General features: G+C 41.4%; 2 protein-coding genes across 4 annotated transcripts in view; one reads left to right on the forward strand and one right to left on the reverse strand.

Moving 5' to 3' along the window:
• Positions 1 to 5,374: 5,374 nt before the first annotated feature.
• Positions 5,375 to 12,388, forward strand: LOC146642017 (tubulin alpha-1C chain-like). Its single transcript, XM_085399630.1, has 4 exons — positions 5,375 to 5,527; positions 9,616 to 9,838; positions 10,932 to 11,080; positions 11,193 to 12,388. Exons 1-4 carry the CDS (start codon positions 5,525 to 5,527, stop codon positions 12,165 to 12,167), a joined length of 1,350 nt encoding a protein of 449 aa, XP_085255756.1. The 5' UTR covers positions 5,375 to 5,524; the 3' UTR covers positions 12,168 to 12,388.
• A 6,636-nt stretch (positions 12,389 to 19,024) lies between these two features.
• The window catches only part of LOC146642018 (inactive dipeptidyl peptidase 10-like), a 141,165-nt gene continuing 135,272 nt past the window's right edge, over positions 19,025 to 24,917 (reverse strand). For all 3 annotated transcript variants that reach the window (XM_085398330.1, XM_085398331.1, XM_085398332.1), the window contains 3 exons: positions 23,800 to 23,869; positions 23,487 to 23,560; positions 19,025 to 21,847 (listed from right to left, as the gene is read on the reverse strand). In XM_085398330.1, the coding sequence (XP_085254456.1) occupies positions 21,719 to 21,847; positions 23,487 to 23,560; positions 23,800 to 23,869 (273 nt within the window). In that variant the 3' untranslated portion in view covers positions 19,025 to 21,718. The remainder of the gene's footprint in view (positions 21,848 to 23,486; positions 23,561 to 23,799; positions 23,870 to 24,917) is intronic.

A 24,917-nucleotide genomic window follows, 5' to 3' on the forward strand; every position in this document is an offset into this window, starting at 1 on the left:
ATGCTCTTCTGCATACCTCAGTCGTAACAAGTGGTTTTTTGTTTTTTGGTGTTACTGTTGGCTTCCTGGCAGCTTAAAGCAGCCTGAGCATCCTCCTCTGACCTGAGACCATTCTCTATAAACACTACTGGTTATGTGGGAAAATCCCAGTAGATCAGCAGTTTCTGAAATACTCAGACCAACAACCATGCCACGTTCAAACTCACTTAAATCACCTTTCTCTCATATTCTGATGCTCAGTTTGAACTTCAGCAGGTTGTCTCAATCATGTCTACCTAAAATACACTGTGTTGCTGACATGTCATTGGCCGATTAGATATTTGCATTAAGTAGTAGCTGATGTACCTAACAAAGGTGGCCAGTGAGTGTAGTGTACAGTTGTGTTCAAAATAATAACAGTGTGTTTTAAAACGTGAGTAAAGCTCAAAATCCGTATAATATTTTTATTTCCATTCATTGGGAACACTGCACATTATATTTTACATCAAAACATGAAGAACAAAGTATCAATATTTCAATTACTTTACAGAAAATGAAGCAAAACATGATACTGGGCTGTTCAAAAAAATAGCAGTGTCTGCATTTTTCATTACAAACTCAAATATTTACTCAATAAACTGAAAAAAACCATTCAGATTTAGCATTCCTGTGAATCACTAAGCTAATATTTAGTTGTATAACCACTGTTTTTGAGAACTGCTTCACATCCGTGCTGCATGGAGTCGACCAACATCTGGCACCTGTAAACAGTTATGCCAGCCCAGGATGATTTGACAACCTTCCACAATTCCTCTGCATTTCTTGGTTTTGCTTCAGAAATAGCATTTCTGATGTCACCCCACAAGTTTTCTACTGGATTAAGGTCCGGGGATTGGGCTGGCCACTCCATAACCTGAATTTTGTTGGTCTGGAGCCAAGATGCCGCTCGCTTACTGGTGTGTTTGCGGCCATAGTCTTGTTGAAACACCCATTTCAAGGGCATTTCCTCTTCAGCATAAGGCAGCATGACCTTTTGATATAAGCAAATTGATCCATGATCCCTGCTATGCGATAAATAGGCCCGACACCATAGTAAGAGAAACAGCCCCATATCATGATGCTTACACCACCATGCTTCATGGTCTTCAGAGTGTACTGTGGCTTGAATTCAGTGTTTGGGGGTCACCTGACAAACTGTCTGCGGCCCTTGGACCCAAAAAGAACAATCTTACTTTCATCACTCCACAAAATGTTTCTCCATTTCTCTTTAGGCCAGTTGATATGTTCTTTGGCAAATTGTATCCTTGTTTTTTTTACATAACATCATACTATACTACTATCTAGGGCTGGGCCATATTATACCGTTCACGGTAATACCGGTATAATGTTAGGCAACGATAGGAAAATGAAATATCGCGATAGAATATGAGTAAAACGCGCATGCGCAGTGCCTTTGTTTTCATACGCACACGGCCGATTGTTGAGTGAAACAGATGAACCAGAATTGGTTTGTAAAAATGGTGCAACTTCAGTGATGTGGAACTGGTTTGGTGTTTGTCTGTCAGATACACAAGAAAGCACATTTTTTTGCAGAACATGCAAGCGGCCGTTGTTATTGTCGTATTTGTCGGACTAAGATGCTCTTAAATCTGGGAGTAATCTGGGTCCTAAACTCCGTATGCTTCAGGTCAAACAACACTGCAGCATCACTGAGAGTTAAAAACTGTCTAAATTCTTTCATCTTTAATAAAACGATCAGCATTGCTGCTTTACCAGGTGTAACTATGAAGTTTAACTTCCAGGCATCCATGAAAACAAAATTTATTACATTTAACGGAGTTAGAAGTTAGCAGGAAGCTAGCGGAAGTTAGCTCGCTAATTTCGCTAGTTGCCTAAGCATGATATATAGATTTCTGAAAAAAATCAAACGTACAGCTCTGCTATCACTTCCAACATAAATGAAGACAGGAAACTAAACAGCAGTGACGTTTGTAGGGTTACTGAAGTTGGGCTAGCTGGTATATAATGATGTGCTACGTGATCGCTAGCGACACAGCTATGTTAGCATAACATAAACAGTGAAGCTGGAGGACGAACACTAACACTTTTCCACTTATAAAAGTTAACGTGAAGGTTCTTCATGGTTAGAGACAAATGCAATCGCATGGCAGGATGCTGTAAACGGACCGAACTTCAGTCAGGAGAACAACTGAGATAATCCATCCACAATGCGAGGTTAGTCATTAATATACTGCAACAACATGGGAATAGAGCAGCTGCCAGAGAATTCAACATTAATGAATCACTGGTACAGAAGTGGAGGAAGCAAGAAGAATGAGTTTAATAAAGTTTGATTTATCTGACTGCTTTGTTTCGCTTAATGTGCCTTATAATCCCGTGCACCTTATTGTCCGAAAAATGCGTACTGCACACTGCAGTTTAATGTTACAAAGCACCTCTTTTTAACTTCAGTGGATATTATACATGGTTATGCTCAGGATATGTCAGCCCATTTCTACTGGAAATGCCTTTTGGTTAAACTTTCAGCAAGGAATTTGCATTTGCACTGTTAAATTTTTATAAAGCTTTAATGTACATAAAAACCAGCTTCTTGTTTAAGTGAAAATAAATGGAAGGTTGTCTTTTTGCGCTAGTAATGTTGTGGAGTTGTATTTTGTCTCGCATCAATTATATCGTCAGTTATATCGTTATCGCAAATTTTCAAATATATATCGTGATAAATATTTTTGGCCATATCGCCCTGCTCTACTACTATCATATTGAACACGCCCATTTCACTTAATTCAGTTACGCAGACTCGGGTGCATTCATATCATGAGTGTTGGGTTGGTTGGTTTCTCTGACTCTACTACACCGACTGATAATTTTCAAGGCACCCAAAGCGCTTTACAATTCCAATTTGCTTTGTAATAATATGATTTGTACCAAAATACTGATTGATCTGGTTACTCCTGTTGGACTGTCATTATTTTGAACACAACTGTACCTTAAGCTGCAGACATGCAGTTGCGTCATTTGACCTGAAGAGAGCACTGTCGATCTGTTATTGAAAAGGCATCTATGCAGTATGTCACTGTCAGTAACTCTATAAACAGTTTAACCACAGAGGTTCAGCCTTAGTGTTACAACATCTATTCATTATAGCAGGAGGACTGATGGTGAAGCTCTTCTGTGTGATAATATTTCATGAGGAAAGAAGCTCAAGTTTCTGTGAGGCTTATACTGAAATCATATTTAACCCCAACAGAAAAGATAAAATAACACATTTGCTAAGTTATGTGACAAAACCTAAAGTTAAACATGACTGAAACAAAAATAGGTCATTTGTTGTTTTTGAGATATAAGAAATAACACACAAAATTTAAAGTCAGCATGTTTTCAGATATACAGAAACGAGTCACTATAATTCTGATAATGTAAGTAAATTGTAAGAACAATTGAAAGGTGCCTTTTGTTTATTTGAATTGCTTTATATACTTACAGGTCATTTCATTTGCATTAAATATTAATCATATTTAATTTATTAAGCTGACTGTCTTAACACAGACCTATTCTGCTCATTTCAAAGTAACCTTTTTCTCTTGCACCTCGTGCAGCCTTTCAGTTCCAACCTCTAAAGTATGTTGTTTCAGAGCCTCTTCCTTAAGGGCACTTTTTTGTTAAATACTGCGCTATATAGTGAATCTCAACAGAATGTCCTAAACATCTTTGTATTCTGTTTAGGAGATATCAGATTAAATTTAAGTAGGACTGGGCTGTACTTCTGTGTAATCCCAGTTTATTTATTTATTTAGTTTAACCACAAGTTGTTAAGTAAGTGAAGTTTTTTTTATTTAGAGTGTTGTGCAATAAAATAAAGTCTAGTAATAATCATAATTAAGTGTAACGTTAAATTTAAACACATTAATTAGCTGTTAAAAAACATAACTAATTCATTAATTAATTAAAACAAAAGAAGCATATAACCAGCTGTGAAAAAGATGATTTGTCTAAGCTGGTAAACGTGGCATTGCAAGTTATCTAGACGAGTTATCTAGTAAGCAAGTGTTTAACTGACTCTTTAATGTATTTCAGGAGGAAGTGCAGGGGCCTTAGTGTTACTGGAAAGGTCATTGTTAGGGTCACTAATCTGGGATAAGCCGGTGGGGTTTAAGACATATACAGCTGAATGTCATAAGCATAGAAATGATAAGAAATGTCAGAATGATGTCCGATGATGGCAGCTGAAAGAAGAATGCAGGAAAAAAAATTGAGCCTTGAGGAACACCACAGGTTGGAGAAGCAGGGTTAATAATAATAATAATAATGGATACTTTATTGATCCCCATGGGGAAATTACTTGTTTTTCTCTGCATTTGACCCATTCACTCAGTGAAGCAGTGGGCAGCCCACTAAGCAGGCGCCCGGGGAGCAGTGTGTAGGGACGGTACCTTGCTCAGGGGTACCTCAGGGTAGCCGTTAAGTGGATTCGAACCGCCGACCTTCCGATCATGGGGCGACCACTTTACCTACTGAGCTATCCCTGTTACAGGATAATTTGCCAACAGTCTAACACAGAGTCAGAGACACCAGCCAAAGTATTATTTTAAGATTATTAAGTAAAATTTTGTGATCAAAGGCAGTACTCAGGACTAGCATAGTGAGCACAGAACAATGCCCTGCATCAAAGTCATTCAGATCATTATAGACCCATTAAAGAGCACTCTCAGAGGAGTGTGCTCCTAATAACAGGGTTGATGAGGGTCAGAAATCTTTTATTTACTTAACAAGGATCTGAATAGACTTTTTACAACTTTGTCACAAGATGGTGCAGTGAGTCAGCATAACCTTTATTTAACCAGGCATGTGATGAAGAGCAGATTATTATGTAACGGTGTTGGCCCCGGGGGGGGGGGGAGTTTAACAACAGCACACTTCTAAAAAAAATTACAACATGACAACGAAATTTAAGAGACGACCATATTAGGAAGAAATCTGCTCTTTATGACATCATACAGAGCCAAGGCTAGAAAAACAACTGCCTGAAACTGAGCATTTAGAGCTGTTGAGTCATATGTATTACTTGCACATTTTTAAAACTTCAGTTAATGTTTGATGTTTAATATGAGGATCCAGTACTGGAACAGGAGATCTATATTACAGAAAGTTAGGTAACACAAATTTATTTTGACATAGTGGAACAAACCTATAATGAGAGTTTTTAAAAACATGTACTTCACACCTGTGGAACTAAAAACAGCGATCACTATCAGAAGATTACATCATCTGAGTACTTCCTGTGGACTTTTATTATGACAAGGACACAGAGGAAGACTTCTCTTGCCCTTAAAAAAGAACAAAGTCTCAGCTGTTGGGTGGCTCCACCTCTCCTCCTCCCTTTTCCTCCACCTCCTGTAGTAGCTATAAAAGTGTGCGTGTCACACACTGATGAGACTTCCCTCACAGAGATCTCATTATAGGTGCACTGTGAGAACCTGCAGATTTGAACTACTTCTTCTCCTTGGAAAACAATTAAAACAGCACAATGGTGAGTATCAATCCAGACATTATTTACTGTTATTAGTACAGAACTGCTATTCAGCCGTAATTACCCCAAAATGCAACATATTAGACTTGAAATTTCTTCATAATTTAAGGTTTCCTCTTGTATCTTCACACTTTCTTCTCAAACCCAAGCTTCAGTCTACTATTTCTACTCTACTGGCCCCAGGCTGCTTCTCAAAACACATTTCTGTTTTTGGCGCTGATGCAGGAAATACCTCCTACCTCAGCCACGGAAAACAAATGTATGTTTAAAACATAGAGTCAGTCAGTGGAAACAAGCTACCGGGTAGCTGGCTTCAGCTCCGGCTCAGGGGAAGGTTAACTTTTTCCATATGAGGCCTGGAGGACTGTGTGTCTGTCAGGAGGGGCGTGCTTGTTTGCCCGGCTGGTTGGGAATGCTGATGTGGCTTCCAGCAGGCCGCTTGTGTATTTTGCATTTATTTTTGTTCAGCAGCGTGCTCACAAGCTGCAAAAACTCCAACCTCCGGGGTCTTTGGAGTGCACAACGTTTTGAGCAAAGTTGCTCGAAATGTTAAAGATAAGGGAAATCAGCAGAAACTGTGCATAAACTTCAGGACTCTGACCTCCCTCCCCCCCCCCTGACTTTTACTCCCTTTGCAGCAGTTAGTGGTATAACATTTGCAGGTCATTTGGAAAATGCAGGCAGACAGAAGTGATTGAACGCAAGAAAACGGTTTCTTGTGACACTTCCTACTGAGGAGGGGGAAGTGCAGAGAGCTCAGAGACTCAATTCCACCTTAAAGAGTGAGCTTTAAGTGAATACTTGGCATCGTCTGGTCTGGACGGCTTCTGATTTGTCCACCCGGTTCCTTCTTTCACCAAAATACACACAAACAACAACAATCCACTTCACTTTCATCCGAGGAAACCAGGAAACTCCAAAATCTTTAATGACTCATAGCCACTTCTGCATTTTTGTTTGAGCGCGCACTCTTGCAGCACAAAGCTCTCTACTGTGTTAGCTTACCAGCATGGAGACCCGGACGTCAAACATGACGTGGTTTCAGTCAGGGGACGAGATACAGGAAGCACAGTTTCACTCTAGACACCCCCCTCAGCCCCCTCTAGACACCCCCCTCAGCCCCCATGTTTTCCTGGAAGTGGGTATTTCAAGGCTGCGAGGCATATTGCAACACCAGCAAGCAAACAGGCCGTCACGCCCACCTTCCTCACATTCAGCCAACAGATGTCACAACAGCTCTTGCTGAATTAGCTTCATATATGTTTGCAGTGTAATGTAATGTTTGCAGAGAGGCTGGAAGCGTCAGATTGTTTGCAGATTAGCGGAGTAAAAGTGTAGCCGCCGCTCTCTGAGGGTCGTCTGAATGACACTGAATGACACTCAAAATAGCTGTCTACCATCGCCATACTTAGCAGCTCTGTCATGGTGACCCTATCCTCCCCTCCTCCGCCTCTGATCACGAGCCTTTTACAAAGGAGGGGGACGGTGGTGGGTGAAGGGATCATAATTCACAAGAAGCCCAAAGCTGAGCTGATAAATAGTTTTAAATCATGCTTATTGAGTGTCTGAGCTTGGTTTGTGGTGACTAATCCTAACTTTTGGTTTCTTGCATTCAGAAAATTCCTGAAATATCTCTCCACTGAAATCCCTTTATCTCCTCAAATGTAAAACATGCCTCGAGACTGATTATCAGCTTAATCGTATCTTATATAACGAACATGCCTGGCAGCATTGTTAGGATTTCTTTAAATGTGTTTGTAGGCTTAGCCATAGGTTTAAACAGGCATGTTTGGCTTTAAGAATTTGAGATCCGCTTTCCCACTGAGACACCTTGTAAACATGAAGCTGTTTCTTATCCATCAATACATCAGGGTGTGAATACCTGAAGTCTTGTCTTAGCAGGTATGAGCAACACATGACGCATGTGCTCTCGTTTTTTCGTGGACAGATGGTCATCTGTTGACAGGGAAACTGCTGGGACAATGCAAACAGTGTGGAACAAAATCATCTGCAGAGATAAATATGACTCGGGTTAATAATTCATGAACGAGGCTAATTTCATATCCATGTTGCTTTTTGACAGCCTAAACTGGTTGGCTGATGTTGCATCCTACTTTCCCTCAGGCTGCTTCTGCACGATGAGACCAAACACGTTTTCACTCTCACCCACATCTTTTATAAGCAGCAAAAAAAAATACTTGAGCAGGGAGTGGAAGCACTTTGGACCTTACACACACTCTGACAAGACTGTGTTAATCACCACTGCTTGTTAGTCTAAGGCAGCGGTCCCCAACCCCCGGGCCACGGACTGGTACCGGTCCGTGAGTCATTTGGTACCGGGCTGCGAGAGTTGAGACTCGGGTGTGAAATGTATGGTTTTCAGGGTTTTTATCAGTTTTTAGCTTTATTTTGTTATCATTTTTTTCATTAACTCGGTTTTCCTGGGTCTTTTCACGTGTGTTATAAATAAATCTTCTTTTTTTCGGTACCGGTACTAGTTTTATTTTGTTGTATTTATCCGCGACACCTTAAAGGCCGGTCCGTGAAAATATTGTCGGGCACAAACCGCTCTGTGGGGTTGGGGACCACTGGTCTAAGGCAGTGATGCCTGAGAACTATAAGATTGCAGATCCAGGCAATTTGAACACATGGAAATCGGGTTGTAGAGCAAATCGACTCCACCCAGCTCAACTGTCTTATAAAGCAGGTCATGACAGGCTTAAAGGCAGAAATGTTGGCAGTAAGGTATCCAGTTAAAACAATTTAGCCTTAAAAAATATATATTTTTATGTGATTTTTGATACACCACTATTTATCATGGATATGATGTCATATTAATTTTGGGCTTTTAACATTTTTTTTTTTTTAAAATGTTCAATTTCTAGGATGGAATAACAGTACAGCATGCATCTTTAATGACTTTGGAAAACAAGAATTGTGTGCACAAGTTTGAATTTATTTTGGATTTTCTCTAATCCGCACAGGGTCAAACATATAGATACTGCCTCACATATATACATAAACACACTTAAATCTTTTAATAAGTGGTACTGAAGATTCTATGATGTCCTATATGAGGCCTATCTTGTTAGTGATCATCATCAATGCCTTCAAACTCAATTTAAATTTACAGCAGCCCACATGGACAAGCCAAAAAGTTTTATGGTCAGACGAGATTGAGCTGTTTGACCACAGTGACAAGAAGTATGTTTGGAGGAGTAAAGGTGAGGCTTTCAAACCTAAAAACACTGTGCCAGCTGTAGCCAGATGCTACCACCAGCATGGTGGTGGTAGCATCATGCTCTGGGGCTGTTTTGCTGCCAGTGGTACTGGTACACTGCAAGTGGATGGAATAATGAAGGAGGAGGAACTTCCAAATACTTCAACTTCACCTCAAATTAAGAACGTGTTGAATTAACAGCTAGATCAGAGGTGTCGAACTCCAGGCCTCGAAGCCTGGTGTCCTGCAGGTTTTAGATAACACCCTGGGTCAAAACACTTGAATCAAATGATCATTCATTCATTCAGGCTTATGGAGAACTTCAGGACATGTTGAGGAGGTAATTTAGCCATTTGAATCAGCTGTGTTTGATCAAGGACACATCTAAAACCTATTGGACTCGAGGCCTGTAGTTTGACACCTGTGAGCTAGATGGTTGAAACTTGAGCACAGTTGGGTGTTCCAACTCTGCCAGAAGCTTGTTGATGACGACCAAAAGTGTCTGGTTGAGGTTCAACTTGTTAAGGGAAATTTGACCAAATATTAGTCGGAGTGTTCGTTTCTTATTTGAGTCTGTATTTATACTGTTGACCCTGTGTGGATTAGAGAAATCCCAAAATACGTTCAAACTTGTGACCCCTTTTCTTCTCTCTCTTTTAAAAAAACAACGTGATTAAAGACGTATGCTGTACAATCATTCCACCATGTAAAAAGGGGAGTTTAAATAAAATCATTAAAAGTCCCAAATTACCATGAAATTTATGCCAGTGATTAGTGGATGTAAACTTTTGACAACAGCTGTATATTAGAGCAAAAATAAAAAGAATATTAATGACTAAAATGTCTTTTTTGTTTTCTTCCTCTACAGCGTGAGTGTATCTCCATCCATGTTGGCCAGGCCGGTGTCCAGATGGGCAACACCTGCTGGGAGCTGTACTGCCTGGAGCACGGCATCCAGCCAGATGGCCACATGCCCAGCGACAAGCCCACCGGAGGCTATGACGACTCCTTCACCACCTTCTTCAGTGAGACCGGCAATGGGAAATATGTCCCCAGAGCCATCTTTGTGGACCTGGAGCCCACTGTTATCGGTGAGGGTTTTACTCTGAGCGGGTTTTTAAGACCTAAGGGTTTAGGGCGTCGAAAGGTTGGTGGGAGCTGTTATTTTATTTGTCATTTAGAGTTTAAGGTGATTAACTTTTTCAATCAGTTTTTTAAAAAGCTAAAAGACTCCTTTCATGCTTTTTGTCTGAGTTTTTGCTACGGTCTGCAGACACAGGCAAACTGTGAAGTATCACAAAGCTGTCATACAGTGGTTTGTCATCGCACTCTTTTATAAATAGACTAGATTGCAGACACAATGAACTAAGATAAGCCTCACCCTGAAATGTTACATACTTTCAATGCTCAGCATTTGGCCGCAGAGGGACCCGGTTAAAGTCCAGCTGGTGAACATAGTGGAGCATTTAGTAGTCGAAGAGCCCGATGTTTTTCCTCAGGAGCTAAAAAGAGGGAATCTCAACTTCTGTTTATCAAGAGGACGTGAGCTCGGCTCTAAGTGGAGCTGATTCTTATGTAGTGGGCAAATATTTGTTTCTGCTGCCCCCAAGTGGCCAAAAAACTCATAACGTGTGTGTAAACTGAGCTATAAAAATGTCCAAAGCTATGAAGTTAAAACTAGTTAATCATTTTCTGTTATCGGTAGCAGGTGGTTCCAAGATAATGTTGATGCTGTAACAGTCACTTTTATGAATTTATCTCCTGGCCGAAGTTCATTTCAAATCATTCAAGTAGGCTGGGTTTCTCTGTAGCCCAGCCCACTTGAGTTTAAATCAGCCAGTCAGATCCACTCTTCTTCTTTCACTCAATATTTTCATTATGCCTTTGCAACTACAGATGGAATTAATACAGACTTAGAGCTGCATCAAGAGTGTTAATATTTATTGCATGTTGGCTCCTTTTTATTGTTTACTTACACCCACAAAAGCAAAAAAGAGCCTTTGTAAAGTTTCTGTTCTTCCAAACGCCATTAACAGAAACTACAAACTGGACCCAAATGACCTTCAGGGGGACTCCTAATGTTTTGGCATCCATTTTAATAGTGCGGTTCGATTTTTAAGAGCAAATTTTCTCACTCAGCATGAACAGTCAAAGCATTGTTCGCTCTCTCTTGCTCTCCTTCAGATGAGGTCCGTACAGGAACGTACCGCCAGCTCTTCCACCCTGAGCAGCTGATCTCCGGGAAGGAGGATGCTGCAAACAACTACGCCCGCGGCCACTACACTGTGGGAAAGGAGCACATCGACTCTGTTCTTGACAGGATCCGCAAACTGGTGAGAGAAGAGCAGAAACCTGGAGAGATTTTGAGTGTGGGGCTGCTGAAATAAATGGGCTTTGAATGTTGTTTTTGATTCTTAAATTTTAATATGTGCCTTTTTCGGTCAGTCTGACCAGTGCACAGGTCTCCAGGGTTTCCTCGTCTTTCACTCCTTTGGTGGAGGAACCGGCTCTGGTTTCACCTCTCTGCTCATGGAGCGTCTCTCTGTAGACTTTGGCAAGAAGTCCAAGCTGGAGTTTGCCATCTATCCAGCTCCTCAAGTGTCCACAGCTGTGGTGGAGCCCTACAACTCCATCCTGACCACCCACACCACCCTGGAGCACTCCGACTGTGCCTTCATGGTGGACAATGAGGCCATCTATGACATCTGCCGAAGGAACCTGGACATCGAGCGCCCATCTTACACCAACTTGAATCGCCTCATCAGCCAGATTGTCTCCTCCATCACCGCCTCCCTTCGCTTCGATGGAGCCTTGAATGTGGACCTGACAGAGTTCCAGACCAACCTGGTGCCCTACCCTCGCATCCACTTCCCTCTGGCCACCTATGCCCCGGTTATCTCAGCAGAGAAGGCCTATCACGAGCAGCTCACCGTGGCTGAGATCACCAACTCTTGCTTCGAGCCGGCCAATCAGATGGTGAAATGTGACCCTCGCCATGGAAAGTACATGGCCTGCTGCCTCCTGTACCGTGGTGACGTGGTGCCCAAAGATGTCAATGTCGCTATCGGCAATATCAAGACGAAGCGATCCATCCAGTTTGTGGACTGGTGTCCTACAGGCTTCAAGGTGGGCATCAACTACCAGCCCCCCACCGTGGTTCCTGGAGGAGACCTGGCCAAGGTGCAGAGAGCAGTGTGCATGCTGAGCAACACCACTGCCATCGCAGAGGCCTGGGCTCGACTCGACCACAAGTTCGATCTGATGTACGCCAAGAGGGCCTTCGTCCACTGGTATGTGGGAGAGGGAATGGAGGAGGGAGAGTTCTCAGAGGCCAGAGAGGACATGGCTGCCCTGGAGAAGGATTACGAGGAGGTTGGCGTCGACTCGTTCGAAGAAGATGAAGAGGGGGAGGAGTATTAAAAACAGGAAGTGTTTATTTAAAAAAAGAGCTTTTTTCATGTCATTGTTATCAGTCTCATGCAGAAGCAGTTTAATGACTGTAGACCACTAATAAAGACTGCAGAGCAGCAGTTTGTCTGAGCTCAATCCGACGGTGTTTGGTTTTATTGAAGAACGACTCTCCACTGAGAGAGACTGTGTCTGTATCTTCTTTTTCTAATAAAACTCTTCGCACCTATCAAGCTTGTCCTCATCAACACTTTATTAAAACTCTATGATGCAGATCTATAATGAAGGTTTAGAAGCCAGGCACTAAAAAAAAAGGAAAAGGAAGTTATAAAACCATAATGTGTGCCTAATAGTATATGTTCATATGCAGATTCATTATTACAGTACTGGTTTAATAGACCAATAAAAAGCCCTTCTTAGGAAATGTTGAAGCTTTCTGGTCCAACGAAAATGGCTTTTAAACAGGCTGTCCAATAATCTGCATCCTATTACACATTTTTAGATCGAATGACACCTGAAGATGGTATTTATTTTATAGAATAATATGTCATTCTTCAAAAAAAGAAAAAGATCAAGTTCAAAGTATAAGTGACGCAAAGATAAAAAGAGAGTTTGATAAGTGGTGTAGGAAAGAGCAAACAATGGAAAGGTTAAAAAAAATCCCATTCAGATCCATAAATTTTAAACATTTTCTATTCTACCAATAGAAACGAATATTTTGTTATTTTTCTGTAACTACATAACTAACCATAAGATAACAACACTAAAATCTTCCCTAAACCGTTCAATGGCTGTATTTGGCTTCTGGGTTATAATGTGGGTGGTCCACCACTAGATGTCAGTGTGGGGTGACTTTACGCAGAACAGACTTTTGCGCCGTACTTTATTTTTAAATGTATGCATTTAATCAGGATGGATTAATCAAAAGCAACATTTTATATTAGTGAGCTACTATTACCTCAAAGTTACCATTTAACATTTAAAGCAAACTGAAACATGTCTGTTTGTTTTCACAGGTCTAAATTTGCTCATGTGGTTTACACTGTACAGACGTGACCTTTGCGGTCACCCCTCTGCAGATTTTGTACTCTAAAACTGTCAAAGCAAGGCTCGATTCCTCATTTCTTGCAGTACAAAGTGTTTTTTCTTTTGGTCTTTATAAATTTTCTGCTGAACCACCAGAGACGAACTTAACTTACATCTTCTGAAGTTTCCGCCGCAGCTTCTCCTCCCTTCCCTGGATGAGGCGCTCTGTAATTGCTTTGATGTAATTAAGGCTCAATTTGAGCGGAGTGTAGGCACAGCGCGGACGGGGGATTTATAAAGGTCACAGAGGGCTGAGAGAGAAAGATAAATGTTCTTTTCTCCTGGATTTCATAAGTCTGCTGCCACAGTCCACCAACTTTTACTGTTACTCGCTTTTTCTCGACGTGGCCGTGAGGCCCTAAATCACATCTGTCAGGGTTTCAGGGTGCCACACAAACACACCTGCTCAATATGGCAAAAAAAGGAAATTACAAGGTGCTGATATCGATAAATAATCACAGCAGGGTCGGGACAGGCTGCAGCCTGGTCGTGCACAGATGGATAAAGTATTGACGTTTGCTGCTGCAAGTGTCAAATGAGGACAGATTATAGCAAGTTTAAACAGAAGAGAGAACTGCAAGATGATATTTGATAGGTTAGATTTCAGCAGCTCAAAAAATACTTAAATCAGGACACTGAAATCAACCTTCTTCGATATTGGAGACAGCAGATAGAAGCGGCAGAACAGAGTTCTCCTTTAGAGATAGGGTAAAAAGTTCAGTCATTCAGACTCAGGGTACTGCCACTGCTCCTCCAAATTGAAAAGGAGCATCTGGGCATCTGACTCGATTGCCTCCTAGATTATGTGTTCCCTACAGGACAGAAACCCAGGGGCAGAACCGGGGCTCATTTATGTCTCTTAGCTTGCCTGGCAACTCCTCGATGTTCCTCCAGGTGAGTTGGAGTACGTGGCTGGAGAAAGCGAAGCCTGGTCCATCTCTGCTTAGGCTGCAGCCGCCTTGATTTGGACCCAGATAAGAAGCAGAATATGGATGATGAACTGGTGGTGCAGTGGTAGCTCTGTTACTTTACAGCAAGGTCTCTTTTACTCAGTGACAGATCACCATTTCGGCAGCATTATCAAATATATCAATACAATTGTTTCTTGTTACCAAGATTCCTAAATCACAACAGTGTATAAGAGCAGGGGGTTCCACTCTTTCTAATCTGTTCAACCTTGTTTTGCCAGCATTAAGTTGCCATTTCAAGTTGGATCACTGCATGATGGACTTTTTTTCCTCCCCAGGTTATCTTTGTTCACCAACTATGAACCTCTCTTACTGGGCAAGGACCAACAGATTGTAGCAGCAGTCACACTGTGAGATGGTCCTCGTGACACTAAATACATTTAAATTTGTCCACAAACTGTGTCCAGAGTCCATTGCAGCAGCCAACTCTGTGATGTCAAACATCTAAAGACAATGCTGTCCATCCTTCAAGTCTGAGAATCAGCTGTCCTGTGTGCACCCAGCTTAAGAAAATGACTGGATTTCAGGAGGCAGCAGCTGGACAAACAGCTGTTGGAAATAGGTTTAGTGCCACATCAACAGGCCAATGCCAGCAAGGTCATGTAAATATAAAATGTGCCAAATTTACCTTGCTGTGCAACAAATACAGTGGGGCAAAAAAGTATTTAGTCAGCCACCGATTGTGCAAGTTCCCCCACCTAAAATGATGACAGAGGTCAGTAATTTGCACCAGAGGTACACTTCAACTGTGAGAGACAGAATGTGAAAAAAAAAAATCCATGAATCCACATGGTAGGATTTGTAAAGAATTTATTCGTAAATCAGGGTGGAAAATAAGTATTTGGTCAATAACAAAAACACAACTCAATACTTTGTAACATAACCTTTGTTGGCAATAACAGAGGTCAAACGTTTACTATAGGTCTTTACCAGGTTTGCACACACAGTAGCTGGTATTTTGGCCCATTCCTCCATGCAGATCTTCTCGAGAGCAGTGATGTTTTGGGGCTGTCGCCGAGCAACACGGACTTTCAACTCCCGCCACAGATTTTCTATGGGGTTGAGGTCTGGAGACTGGCTAGGCCACTCCAGGACTTTCAAATGCTTCTTACGGAGCCACTCCTTTGTTGCCCGGGCGGTGTGTTTTGGATCAGTCATGTTGGAAGACCCAGCCTCATTTCATCTTCAAAGTTCTCACTGATGGAAGGAGGTTTTGGCTCAAAATCTCACGATACATGGCCCCATTCATTCTGTCCTTAACACGGATCAGTCGTCCTGTCCCCTTGGCAGAAAAACAGCCCCATAGCATGATGTTTCCACCCCCATGCTTCACAGTAGGTATGGTGTTCTTGGGATGCAACTCAGTATTCTTCTTCCTCCAAACACGACGAGTTGAGTTTATACCAAAAAGTTCTACTTTGGTTTCATCTGACCACATGACATTCTCCCAATCCTCTGCTGTATCATCCATGTGCTCTCTGGCAAACTTCAGACGGGCCTGGACATGCACTGGCTTCAGCAGCGGAACACGTCTGGCACTGCGGGATTTGATTCCCTGCCGTTGTAGTGTGTTACTGATGGTGACCTTTGTTACTTTGGTCCCAGCTCTCTGCAGGTCGTTCACCAGGTCCCCCCGTGTGGTTCTGGGATCTTTGCTCACCGTTCTCATGATCATTTTGACCCCACGGGATGAGATCTTGCGTGGAGCCCCAGATCGAGGGAGATTATCAGTGGTCTTGTATGTCTTCCATTTTCTGATGATTGCTCCCACAGTTGATTTTTTCACACCAAGCTGCTTGCCTATTGTAGATTCACTCTTCCCAGTCTGGTGCAGGTCTACAATACTTTTCCTGGTGTCCTTCGAAAGCTCTTTGGTCTTGGCCATGGCGGAGTTTGGAGTCTGACTGTTTGAGGCTGTGGACAGGTGTCTTTTATACAGATGATGAGTTCAAACAGGTGCCATTCATACAGGTAACGAGTGGGGGACAGAAAAGCTTCTTACAGAAGACGTTACAGGTCTGTGAGAGCCAGAGATTTTCCTTGTTTGAGGTGACCAAATACTTATTTTCCACCCTAATTTACAAATAAATTCTTTACAAATCCTACCATGTGAATTCATGGATTTTTTTTTCACATTCTGTCTCTCACAGTTGAAGTGTACCTCTGGTGCAAATTACTGACCTCTGTCATCATTTTAAGTGGGGGAACTTGCACAATCGGTGGCTGACTAAATACTTTTTTGCCCCACTGTATATCCAGAGAAAGTAGCACACATGTAAAGCCCAGTCTCATTAGTGCAAACTAACCACATTTTGCATAACTTATACTCTATATGTGAAGTTCACAGTTGCTTTGTGTCATTTTTATAAGAAAAAAAAGAAAGAAAATAATTTAAACTTTGGAAAATTTAAAGGCAACTATGTTGTTGCTAATTTATTATGTTCACAAAGCATTTTCACCCCTCCTCAGCTCATGTCTGAATTTTTATAAGAGGTGCACTTCTCTAGGTTGTAAAGCCAAATGTGGCACCATTTTCAGTCATAGCAGTGACCGATGGGTGGAGGCTTCACATCGAGTTCCTGACTAATCTTCAGGCTCTGCTACTGAGCCGAGACCTGAAGTGGTCTATAGGGAAATGCTGCTGATTTGTGCACAACAGCCACTAATCATTTCTACCTAGAAAATGCTGACTGTACACTACTTTGGCTGCAAATGAAGGGAGGAAATTATTCAGGTACAAAGGCCCAAGAAGTTAACAAAGGAAAACTTGATTTAACCACACACTGGTGGAAAACTGATGCCTGTGGACAGCAAGTCTGCTGTTTTTACCCGTGTCTACATTTAAAATATCAACTCATGCTGAAAGTTAAGACAGCTGTTGTAACTTTAATGCCAAACAGACACTTTACACAGAAAATATGAGAACCTACTTGTAGCTTGAGGAATGTGGGTTAGAGGATGGGGGACAGGAGACGATGAGGCTGGGAAACACTGCGGACATGTTCATGAATGACTCTGAAATGACAGCAGGAATTATGTGTATGATGCTACTGAAGACGCCGAGTGTCCCCTGATGCATCTGAAAACAATCTCTGCTCTGGAGGAGAGAGCAATGAACACTATTCTTAACTCAATAATAATATATTTATAGACCTTAGTAAGATATTGGTCTTACTTTAGATACGGTAGTTAGAACAATAAAAGCTTAGTAAAGGAATACCACAAAATGTAAGGTAACGCAGTTAAACACAAATATAAAAATAACCATCTTCTAAGACTTATAACTTGTGTTAGCCAATGAGCACGTACTTCCTATTTCCTTCTGAACCAGAACAGATAATTTAAATAATTTACTGAGTATCATGTTGTATTCAGTAAGACGTTAAACTTGCGAGACTTTAGTTTCACACGTGTAAAGGTCATCTACCAATTGGAAAGTTGGTGGTATGTTCCCAGGATGCTTCAGTCTGCATTTCAAAGTATCTTTAAGCAAGATTTTTTTTTTTTTTTTAGTACCGGAGCTGTTTATTGTTTATTCAAATGCGAAAAATCTTAAAACAGTGAGCGTTTTCCAGAAAAATTAAATGGCACAAATTCGTCCTGCGAAATTACACGATCGTTATGAGAATAGGTGAGTCAGAGATAGAAAGGACTGAGATTGTGAATTAGACATGTTGTAAAACGTGTTTTGAGTCTTTGAGTAGAAGATCACAATATAAGAACCAGGCCATTTACCAAATTCTCAAATTAGAACTGGGTTTATTGTTGATAGAAGCTGCACAGGACAGGAAGTCAGACACAGGAATACCATATAGAATCCAGTCAATTTTCAAAATAAAAGACCCCTGAGCTCCGCTTTTGGAATGCCCCCAAGGTGCTTTGAAGCTCTCACAGAAACACACCAGTGAGGCAGAGGGCGGTTTTCATTTAAGTTGTAGTCACACAGGCTTAGAGACCAGTCTGTGGTCATCTGGCAACCACCATCTGGTTGCTAGGCCAAAATTTTCATTCGCCATCCGGTTGGCTAGGGGTTGCTAGCCTAAAACTGGTAACAAAGAGGATATATGATACTGCACCGAAAAACCTTCTTGTGACTGCCTTGGTTGCTAGCAGGTTGCTTGCCAAAGGTTAACACTCTCCATTTCTAGTCTGTGTTGCACTTTTTCAAGTTTCACTAAAGCTCAGAGTGAATGTCAAGTGCAAACTGCATCTCTCTGCAGCTGATATCCTGCCTCTTGCAAATATACTGTACATCTTTCCCTAGCGACTGAAGGTTGTTAAGCAGCCTCTACGCCTTGTGGCGGAGATCTTAGGCTTTTATCCAGCCAGGCACCCTTGCTGGACATTAGCGAGAATTCAGGCGTAACCACTTTTTGTGTTCATCTTGATGCATGCTCAATCATCCGGGTAAGTAAATCTCCAAAAGTTGATTCTGTTTATCTGGACGTAGCATTTTGTGGGAGAAACGTTTCGTCACTCATCCAAGTGACTTCTTCAGTCTCAGATGACTGCAGGTTTCTTATAAACAGTACATTGTACTGTACAGTTCTCCCACAAAACGCTACGTCCAGATGAACAGAATCAACTTTTGGACACTTTTTGTGTTGATTTAACTTGTTGCCTTGCATCTTTCGTATACAGTCCATGCTTATGAGCCTAACTGAGATCCGAGGTGTTCCTGTGTTTAACAAAGAAACTCTCACAGCTCAAACTTCTTCATCATTCTTTAATATTAAAACAGCAAAAAAATTTACAATAAGCTTCTCATCACTCATCCCACATACACATTGCCCCCCTCCCTCCCACCCTCCCCAGAACAAAATCCATCCCCTCACAGACTCCATGTTGCAAAGCACAGATACATATGGCTTTGAGTATGTTGCATCAGCAGCTGCTCGCTCCGCGATGCAAAGCGCTCATCTCTGAATGAATTATGAGAGTGGCCGTATCCTGGGCTACCAAAACAGTTGTCATGGCAACTACCTGCAAGCCAAGCACTGGGGGGATTTTTCACCCCCGACGCACGCCAGCTCCTGCAACTGTTTTTATCCTCGCGTGGAGATGAACCTCGCCGAGGATGCTCATCTCTGTGATTGATGGCACTTGTGAGCGGCCGAGCGGTAATTGTGGGAATCGCTCTCAGAGCCGTAATCACAGTGAGGAGCGCTCTCAGGTGTCGTATTGGCATAACATTTATTATGCTTTTATTGCAGTGTTTTCTGGATAACACTACAACCACGATGTATTTACGAAAGAGAAGACTTGAAGCAGCTGGAAATGCATAAACTGAAGTTGGAGAACAACAGAACCAAATACAGTGAAAACTTCTGGCACTTAATCAGCCAAAGGTGATTCTATACCAAGTTTTGGACCACATACTTAAATATACAAAAACAGAACAGCCTGCAGCTATCTAAAAAAAAAGAAATTACAGCATAAAATATACATTATAAGCCAAATGTCACAATTTAACCTGCAACAGAGCTGCTCAAATACCCATGAGAAAAATTAAACCAAAGTAGGCTGTCCTGAAATGTAGTCCAGGCCAAACTATGAGTAGCTATTAAGCTCCTCCACACCTGCACAACACCAAAAAAACTGGTGTGAAATGGTAAATATCTACTCTTAGATGTAATAAATAAATAAATAACTCTGTTTCAGTAAGGACAAGGAAACATAGCGTGCTTAAAAAAAGATCTTGTAACTGTCATACATCTGTTTAGCACTATTGCTGTCTATAAGCTTGATGAGTCAAACTTTGTAAGCTGCCCCCACATAAATAATCCACAGGATAGCATCACAAACACCCGGGGAAATGAGACGTAGAAAAAGAAGGTAACAACATGACCTGAAAACGCCCTTGAAGTCGGTTTTTTAAACATGGCTTTATCTATAAAACTGATGTTTTTCTACTTTTTTATCCTCTCAGCTCTGGAAGATTCTTGACCTCTGGGTCAGGTTGGTATCGTTGGTATCATTATGCTTTAATATTTTGAGAAAGACACAACAGTTGATGCAAGGTGTGAGCCAAGAGTCCCGTCTTTACAAACCATACCAGAAGTAAGTCTGTGCTTCAGTGTGTGACCACTTTCCTAATGGATAAGGTGTCAGACTTCGGATCAGGAAATTGAGGGTTCGAGTCCCTTCATCTCGTAAAAATGAGTTACATATCCACCAACACTGCTAATAAAAAGTGTAATGATTCCATGACACCAAAGCACAAACTGTGATGATTGTCTCCAAACACTTGCAGGCTGCCTTGTGACCGACTGCAATCGCTCTCAGATTGATTGCCAACAAGTTGCAGTAACTCCTGGTACAACGCTGAGATACTTTGCAATGAGAGGCTCGACTCAACTGGTTGTATTGTTTAAAAATAAAAAAAAACCCTATGTTACTATCTGTGGAGGAATTTCTGTTTCAAATCTGTGATGTTGTAACTGGTGTGAGTTTCTGTGCATGTAGTTGGCAAAAGATCTTTGATTTTATCTGATTTATCAGCCTTTACGGCTGTATTCTCACAAACTCAAACTGTCAACATGACCCCAATTAATCACAGACTGAAAGCAGATCGACTCCATCACACTGCCATTTAATTCAGGTTTATTTATATAGCGCCAAATGACAACAATAGTTGCCTCAAGGTGCCTTAACCCTCTCAAGGCAGGCGCTGCAGATTAGCAACAAGTAAAAGCTAACAACCTGGTTACCGCACATACATATTTTATGAGTTTTTTTTACTCAGAAGTACCACTGCAGGTATTCTTTTGTGCATTAGCAACAAAAACTTAATTTGAGCCTGAGAGGGTTAAACCGTAAGATAAACACCTTACAGTTTCATCACTGCCTCGACGCACCGAAGTCGAAGCAACAATTTAAAAGGCAACAAGATTGGACGTCCACTTGTTGCTGTTGTTTTCCCTGGTGTGACTGTAGCATTAGCTGTATTTTAACACATCTGCCTCACTGGGACACTGCCTCAAACAGCTCCTCCTCTACTAATGATCAGGAATAAACTGGAAAAAGGAGTTGGTTTTTGTGCTGGTTGGTGATATTTGAATACATGGACCGTTTTAAGTTGTTTTGACGGAGGAACGTCTCAATCACACCTTGAACAACAGGTTTCTGAATCAGCCGTTAAACTCTAGGCAACAAGGATTCACAGATTTTAAACTAATCTAAACCTTAAAGGTTAAAAAAATGCAATTTCTCAATTATATTTGAACTCCGATTAACAACTCCAACAAGATCTCACAGTTTTCTCACAGTTTGAAGCTTGAACAGTTCTAAATGCTTCTTTCACAGGCTTGTTTGTGCCACCAGGACAAAAAAGGAAATCTAGGGACAGTCACTGACAACCTCTGACAGCAGGTGAAAACTTATTTCTACTGAGGTGACACAGACTATTCTGATATGTCAATAAGAAGCTTTTCCTGTCTGTCAAACATTGTGCTACAGGTATAAAACACACACACACACGCTCAGAAACAGTAGCGAGCCCGTTCCCTCTCACTCGTCATCCCGTTGGTTGAGTAACGATGACGCATCGAGGAGACATCCTCTGAAATATCCAATTAGGGAGTGAGTCAGCTGAATCTGGCTGCGTCTTGATAGGAAGTGGCCTTCATCTGGGAAGATCTGGCCCAGAAAGAGGAGAGAATTTATCTGATCTGAACAACCTCTGGAAAAATTCTTGTAGTGAGCTTTAAGTTTTATTCTTCACTTTCTTCACTCAAGGTTCACTTTACTCGAATGTGCTCAAGGTTTTGACCACAATAGAAATGTCTGTCCTTGAGTCTCCTTGCTTTATAGTGACTGGACTGCAGATATCCAACAAATAAATCCTCTGAGTGCTCAAAATTTAACAGCTTAAAGTGTTGCTGCTTTCTTGATGAACAGGAGCAAAGCGCTGAATTTAGACGAGACAAAGAGAGCATCAATCCAATCGTGCTAGTATCCGATACCAATACCAGCTTTAGTATCAATACTGTCAACATCTGGATCAATCTGCCCACTCCTATCTCGTAGCTCACTTTGAAACAAGATATGTGAGAAGCTTTTATCTGTTTATCTGTCTGTGGAAGAACTAGGAGCAAATCTGTGGATCAGAGAAAATCAGGTTCCTCTACTTTCTGGGGAGATACTTAGATTTGAGTCTGGGCTTTTAGAGTGATTGCTGGCTATCACCAGATGAAACTGGTTACAAAGAAGTTGCTGCACCAAAACCTCCTTGTGATCGCTTTGGTTGCTGGGAAATTACTGCAGTCGTCTGTAGTTTTTTTTTTTGTATGAAAGACACCAAGTTGTCAGCAAACACTCCTCAACTATTCACTGACTGTCAAACTGAAGAGTGTAACGCAAACTGGAAATAGAGAATGTCCAAGTAAAAGTTTGTTTTACCACATCACCAAACTATGTTACAGAAAGTGCAGCGTTTACTCTTCGGTTTGACAACTGCTCAGCGAATAGCTGGCAAGAATTTGCTAATGCGAAAAACTACAGACGACAGGTCGCAATTTTCCAGCAACCAAAGCAAAGGTGGATTTTTACTGACACTGTAAGACTGTGGAAGAGATGATTTACAGTATTTGCAGCTATACTTAGGTAAATATGATTGAATTGCTCTCTTGTTAACAGATGATATGCATCACTGTTTAAGAAATATGCTACCTTTGCTAGCTTATATGCTATCTTGCCTTAGCTTAATTCAAACACTGGAAACAGAAGCAAATGTCAGTCAAATGGCAGCAATACCCACCTAGCAGCATCTCTAAAGTTTGCTCATTAGTTATGTTTTTAATTATATATATATATTTTACTATAAGCATAAAAGCAACATGTTTACAGGTTTGTTCTTTAGCATATTTTCCAAAACTTAACCGTTTTCAAGTATTGTCACAAAACACATTTTTTTCAGTGAAGTTTGGCACAGAGAGGTTTTTAAAACATGTTTAAGTGAAAAATGGACCAGCTGTGACCATGCTAAGCTGTGATAAGGTAATCAGCAAAACTAAAGCTATTTATTGAATGATGGCTCTTCATAAGTACCTTTAAAGTGGGGTAAAGTGAGTTTTTAAATATTAAAAAAAATCCTAAAAGTCACACTTTTACAATGAAGTTTAGAACTCAAGTACAGGACAGCAAATCTCCTGTGCCACACTGGAGTAAATAAAGACTCTGCATAACAGTGCACTGATACATAATGGAGAATGACCCATTTTAATTAAAAGCCACAGCTGCTGTTTGCAAAGACTCTTTGTAAGAGCCGAGTGTTTACCTGCATAGTGTAGTTGGCTCCTATCTTTATTAAGTGCTTGATGAGCTCGGCCGAGTGCTGGAAGTGAACATTGGCTGCCGAGACACAAAAAAACAGGACATGCAAATAAGTGTCGGAGAGGTTAATTCCACCACTGGATAAAAGGCGCCGCACTCGCCGAGGTCAAGTTTTAAAGCTCAGCATAGCAGAGAGGCTCGTGAGACTCACGCCTACCTTCAGTAGCCCACATTACTACGATGTTATTGTGAAATGAAGTCAAATTACATCCTCCGTTTCTGCTGTTCTGTGAGGAGGATGAAGGAAATGTGCATACCGTCAGCAGTGCCGTGGACCAGGAATAGAGTTCCTCCCAGATTTTTCATGCCGGACAGCACTTTGGAAGCCTGAAGATTGGACACAAATCAAATTATTTGTCGCATTAACACCAGGTCATAACATTACAAGCATCAGAATTTGATTGAAGGGTCAAAAGTGTAAGAAAAGTTAATCGTGAAGTTTCCACTTGAGGAGGCGGATTGTAAGATCATTAACAGGAAAAAATATATAAGAAGCTAATTTTTTCTTGTTGGCTGATGCTCTCCCTGTGCAAGCTTGGCTTCATCTCACAGGCATGTTAGATTAACTGGTGATTCTAGGTGAGGATGTGAGAGTGAGATGTTTCTCTGTCCATCTATCTGGGGTCTACCCTGCTCCAGATCCCTCGTGACTCTGAATTAGTTAAGCAGTAAACAGAAGCTTTAAGCTAAATATACTGGAAATCACTAGATTATTAAAGCAAGTAACCATCTTCTTGATGAAAAATTATACGAACGTAGACGTGCCAAACCTGTCATTCCTCTAGTAAGCGCATCATCTCCATTCAACTTTTTAAAATGTTTACCTTTACAGTAATAAAAAGCATGTTTATAGGCCACAAACTGCCCTGTTTCCCCCTGCATGACAACTGCATGATAGGTTATTTGTCTCTTCTTCTTTGAGCTGCTCCTTCAAGGGGTCGCCACTTTGGATCATCTATCTCACGCTATGCCTGGCATCCTCCTCTGTCACACCAGCCCATCCTTCACTATATGAACCTCCTCTGAGGTCTTCCTCTCACTCCGGCGCTCCTGCTTTTCCTTCTCTTTAACTGCCTCTGAACATGCCTTCCCTCTTCAGCCAGCAGTAGCACAGTTTTCACGTCATTCCATGGTTCACATTATTAATTATCTGCTTGCTTGATTAGGTGCATATTTTACACTGGAATCCCTTCCTGACACAACCTTCTTCTTTCATTCAGTCTTGGGACTGAAACTAGGAGTACTGGTTTGTAGTCTGGCTTGTAGCCCAAAGATGCGGTAACAGGAAGGTTAAGCCTGCAAGTCCTCACCTTGGCTAATCAGTCACTAAACTGGACCTTTACACTGCATTTGTGCTGCAGGTGCCTTTTTAATC

The sequence above is a fragment of the Rhamphochromis longiceps genome, linkage group LG23, assembly GCF_057381845.1.
Source record: "Rhamphochromis longiceps isolate RC_006_pf linkage group LG23, R_longiceps_female_GT1.1, whole genome shotgun sequence".
NCBI classification, from domain to species: Eukaryota; Metazoa; Chordata; class Actinopteri; order Cichliformes; family Cichlidae; genus Rhamphochromis; species Rhamphochromis longiceps.

What these genes read in the sequence shown, in the direction of transcription:
- LOC146642017 (XM_085399630.1), top strand. An exon ending in CCTGGAGCCCACTGTTATCG is followed by an intron (nt 9,839 to 10,931) that starts GTGAGGGTTTTA and finishes GCTCTCCTTCAG; the next exon opens with ATGAGGTCCGTACAGGAACG. An exon ending in TTGACAGGATCCGCAAACTG is followed by an intron (nt 11,081 to 11,192) that starts GTGAGAGAAGAG and finishes TTTTTCGGTCAG; the next exon opens with TCTGACCAGTGCACAGGTCT.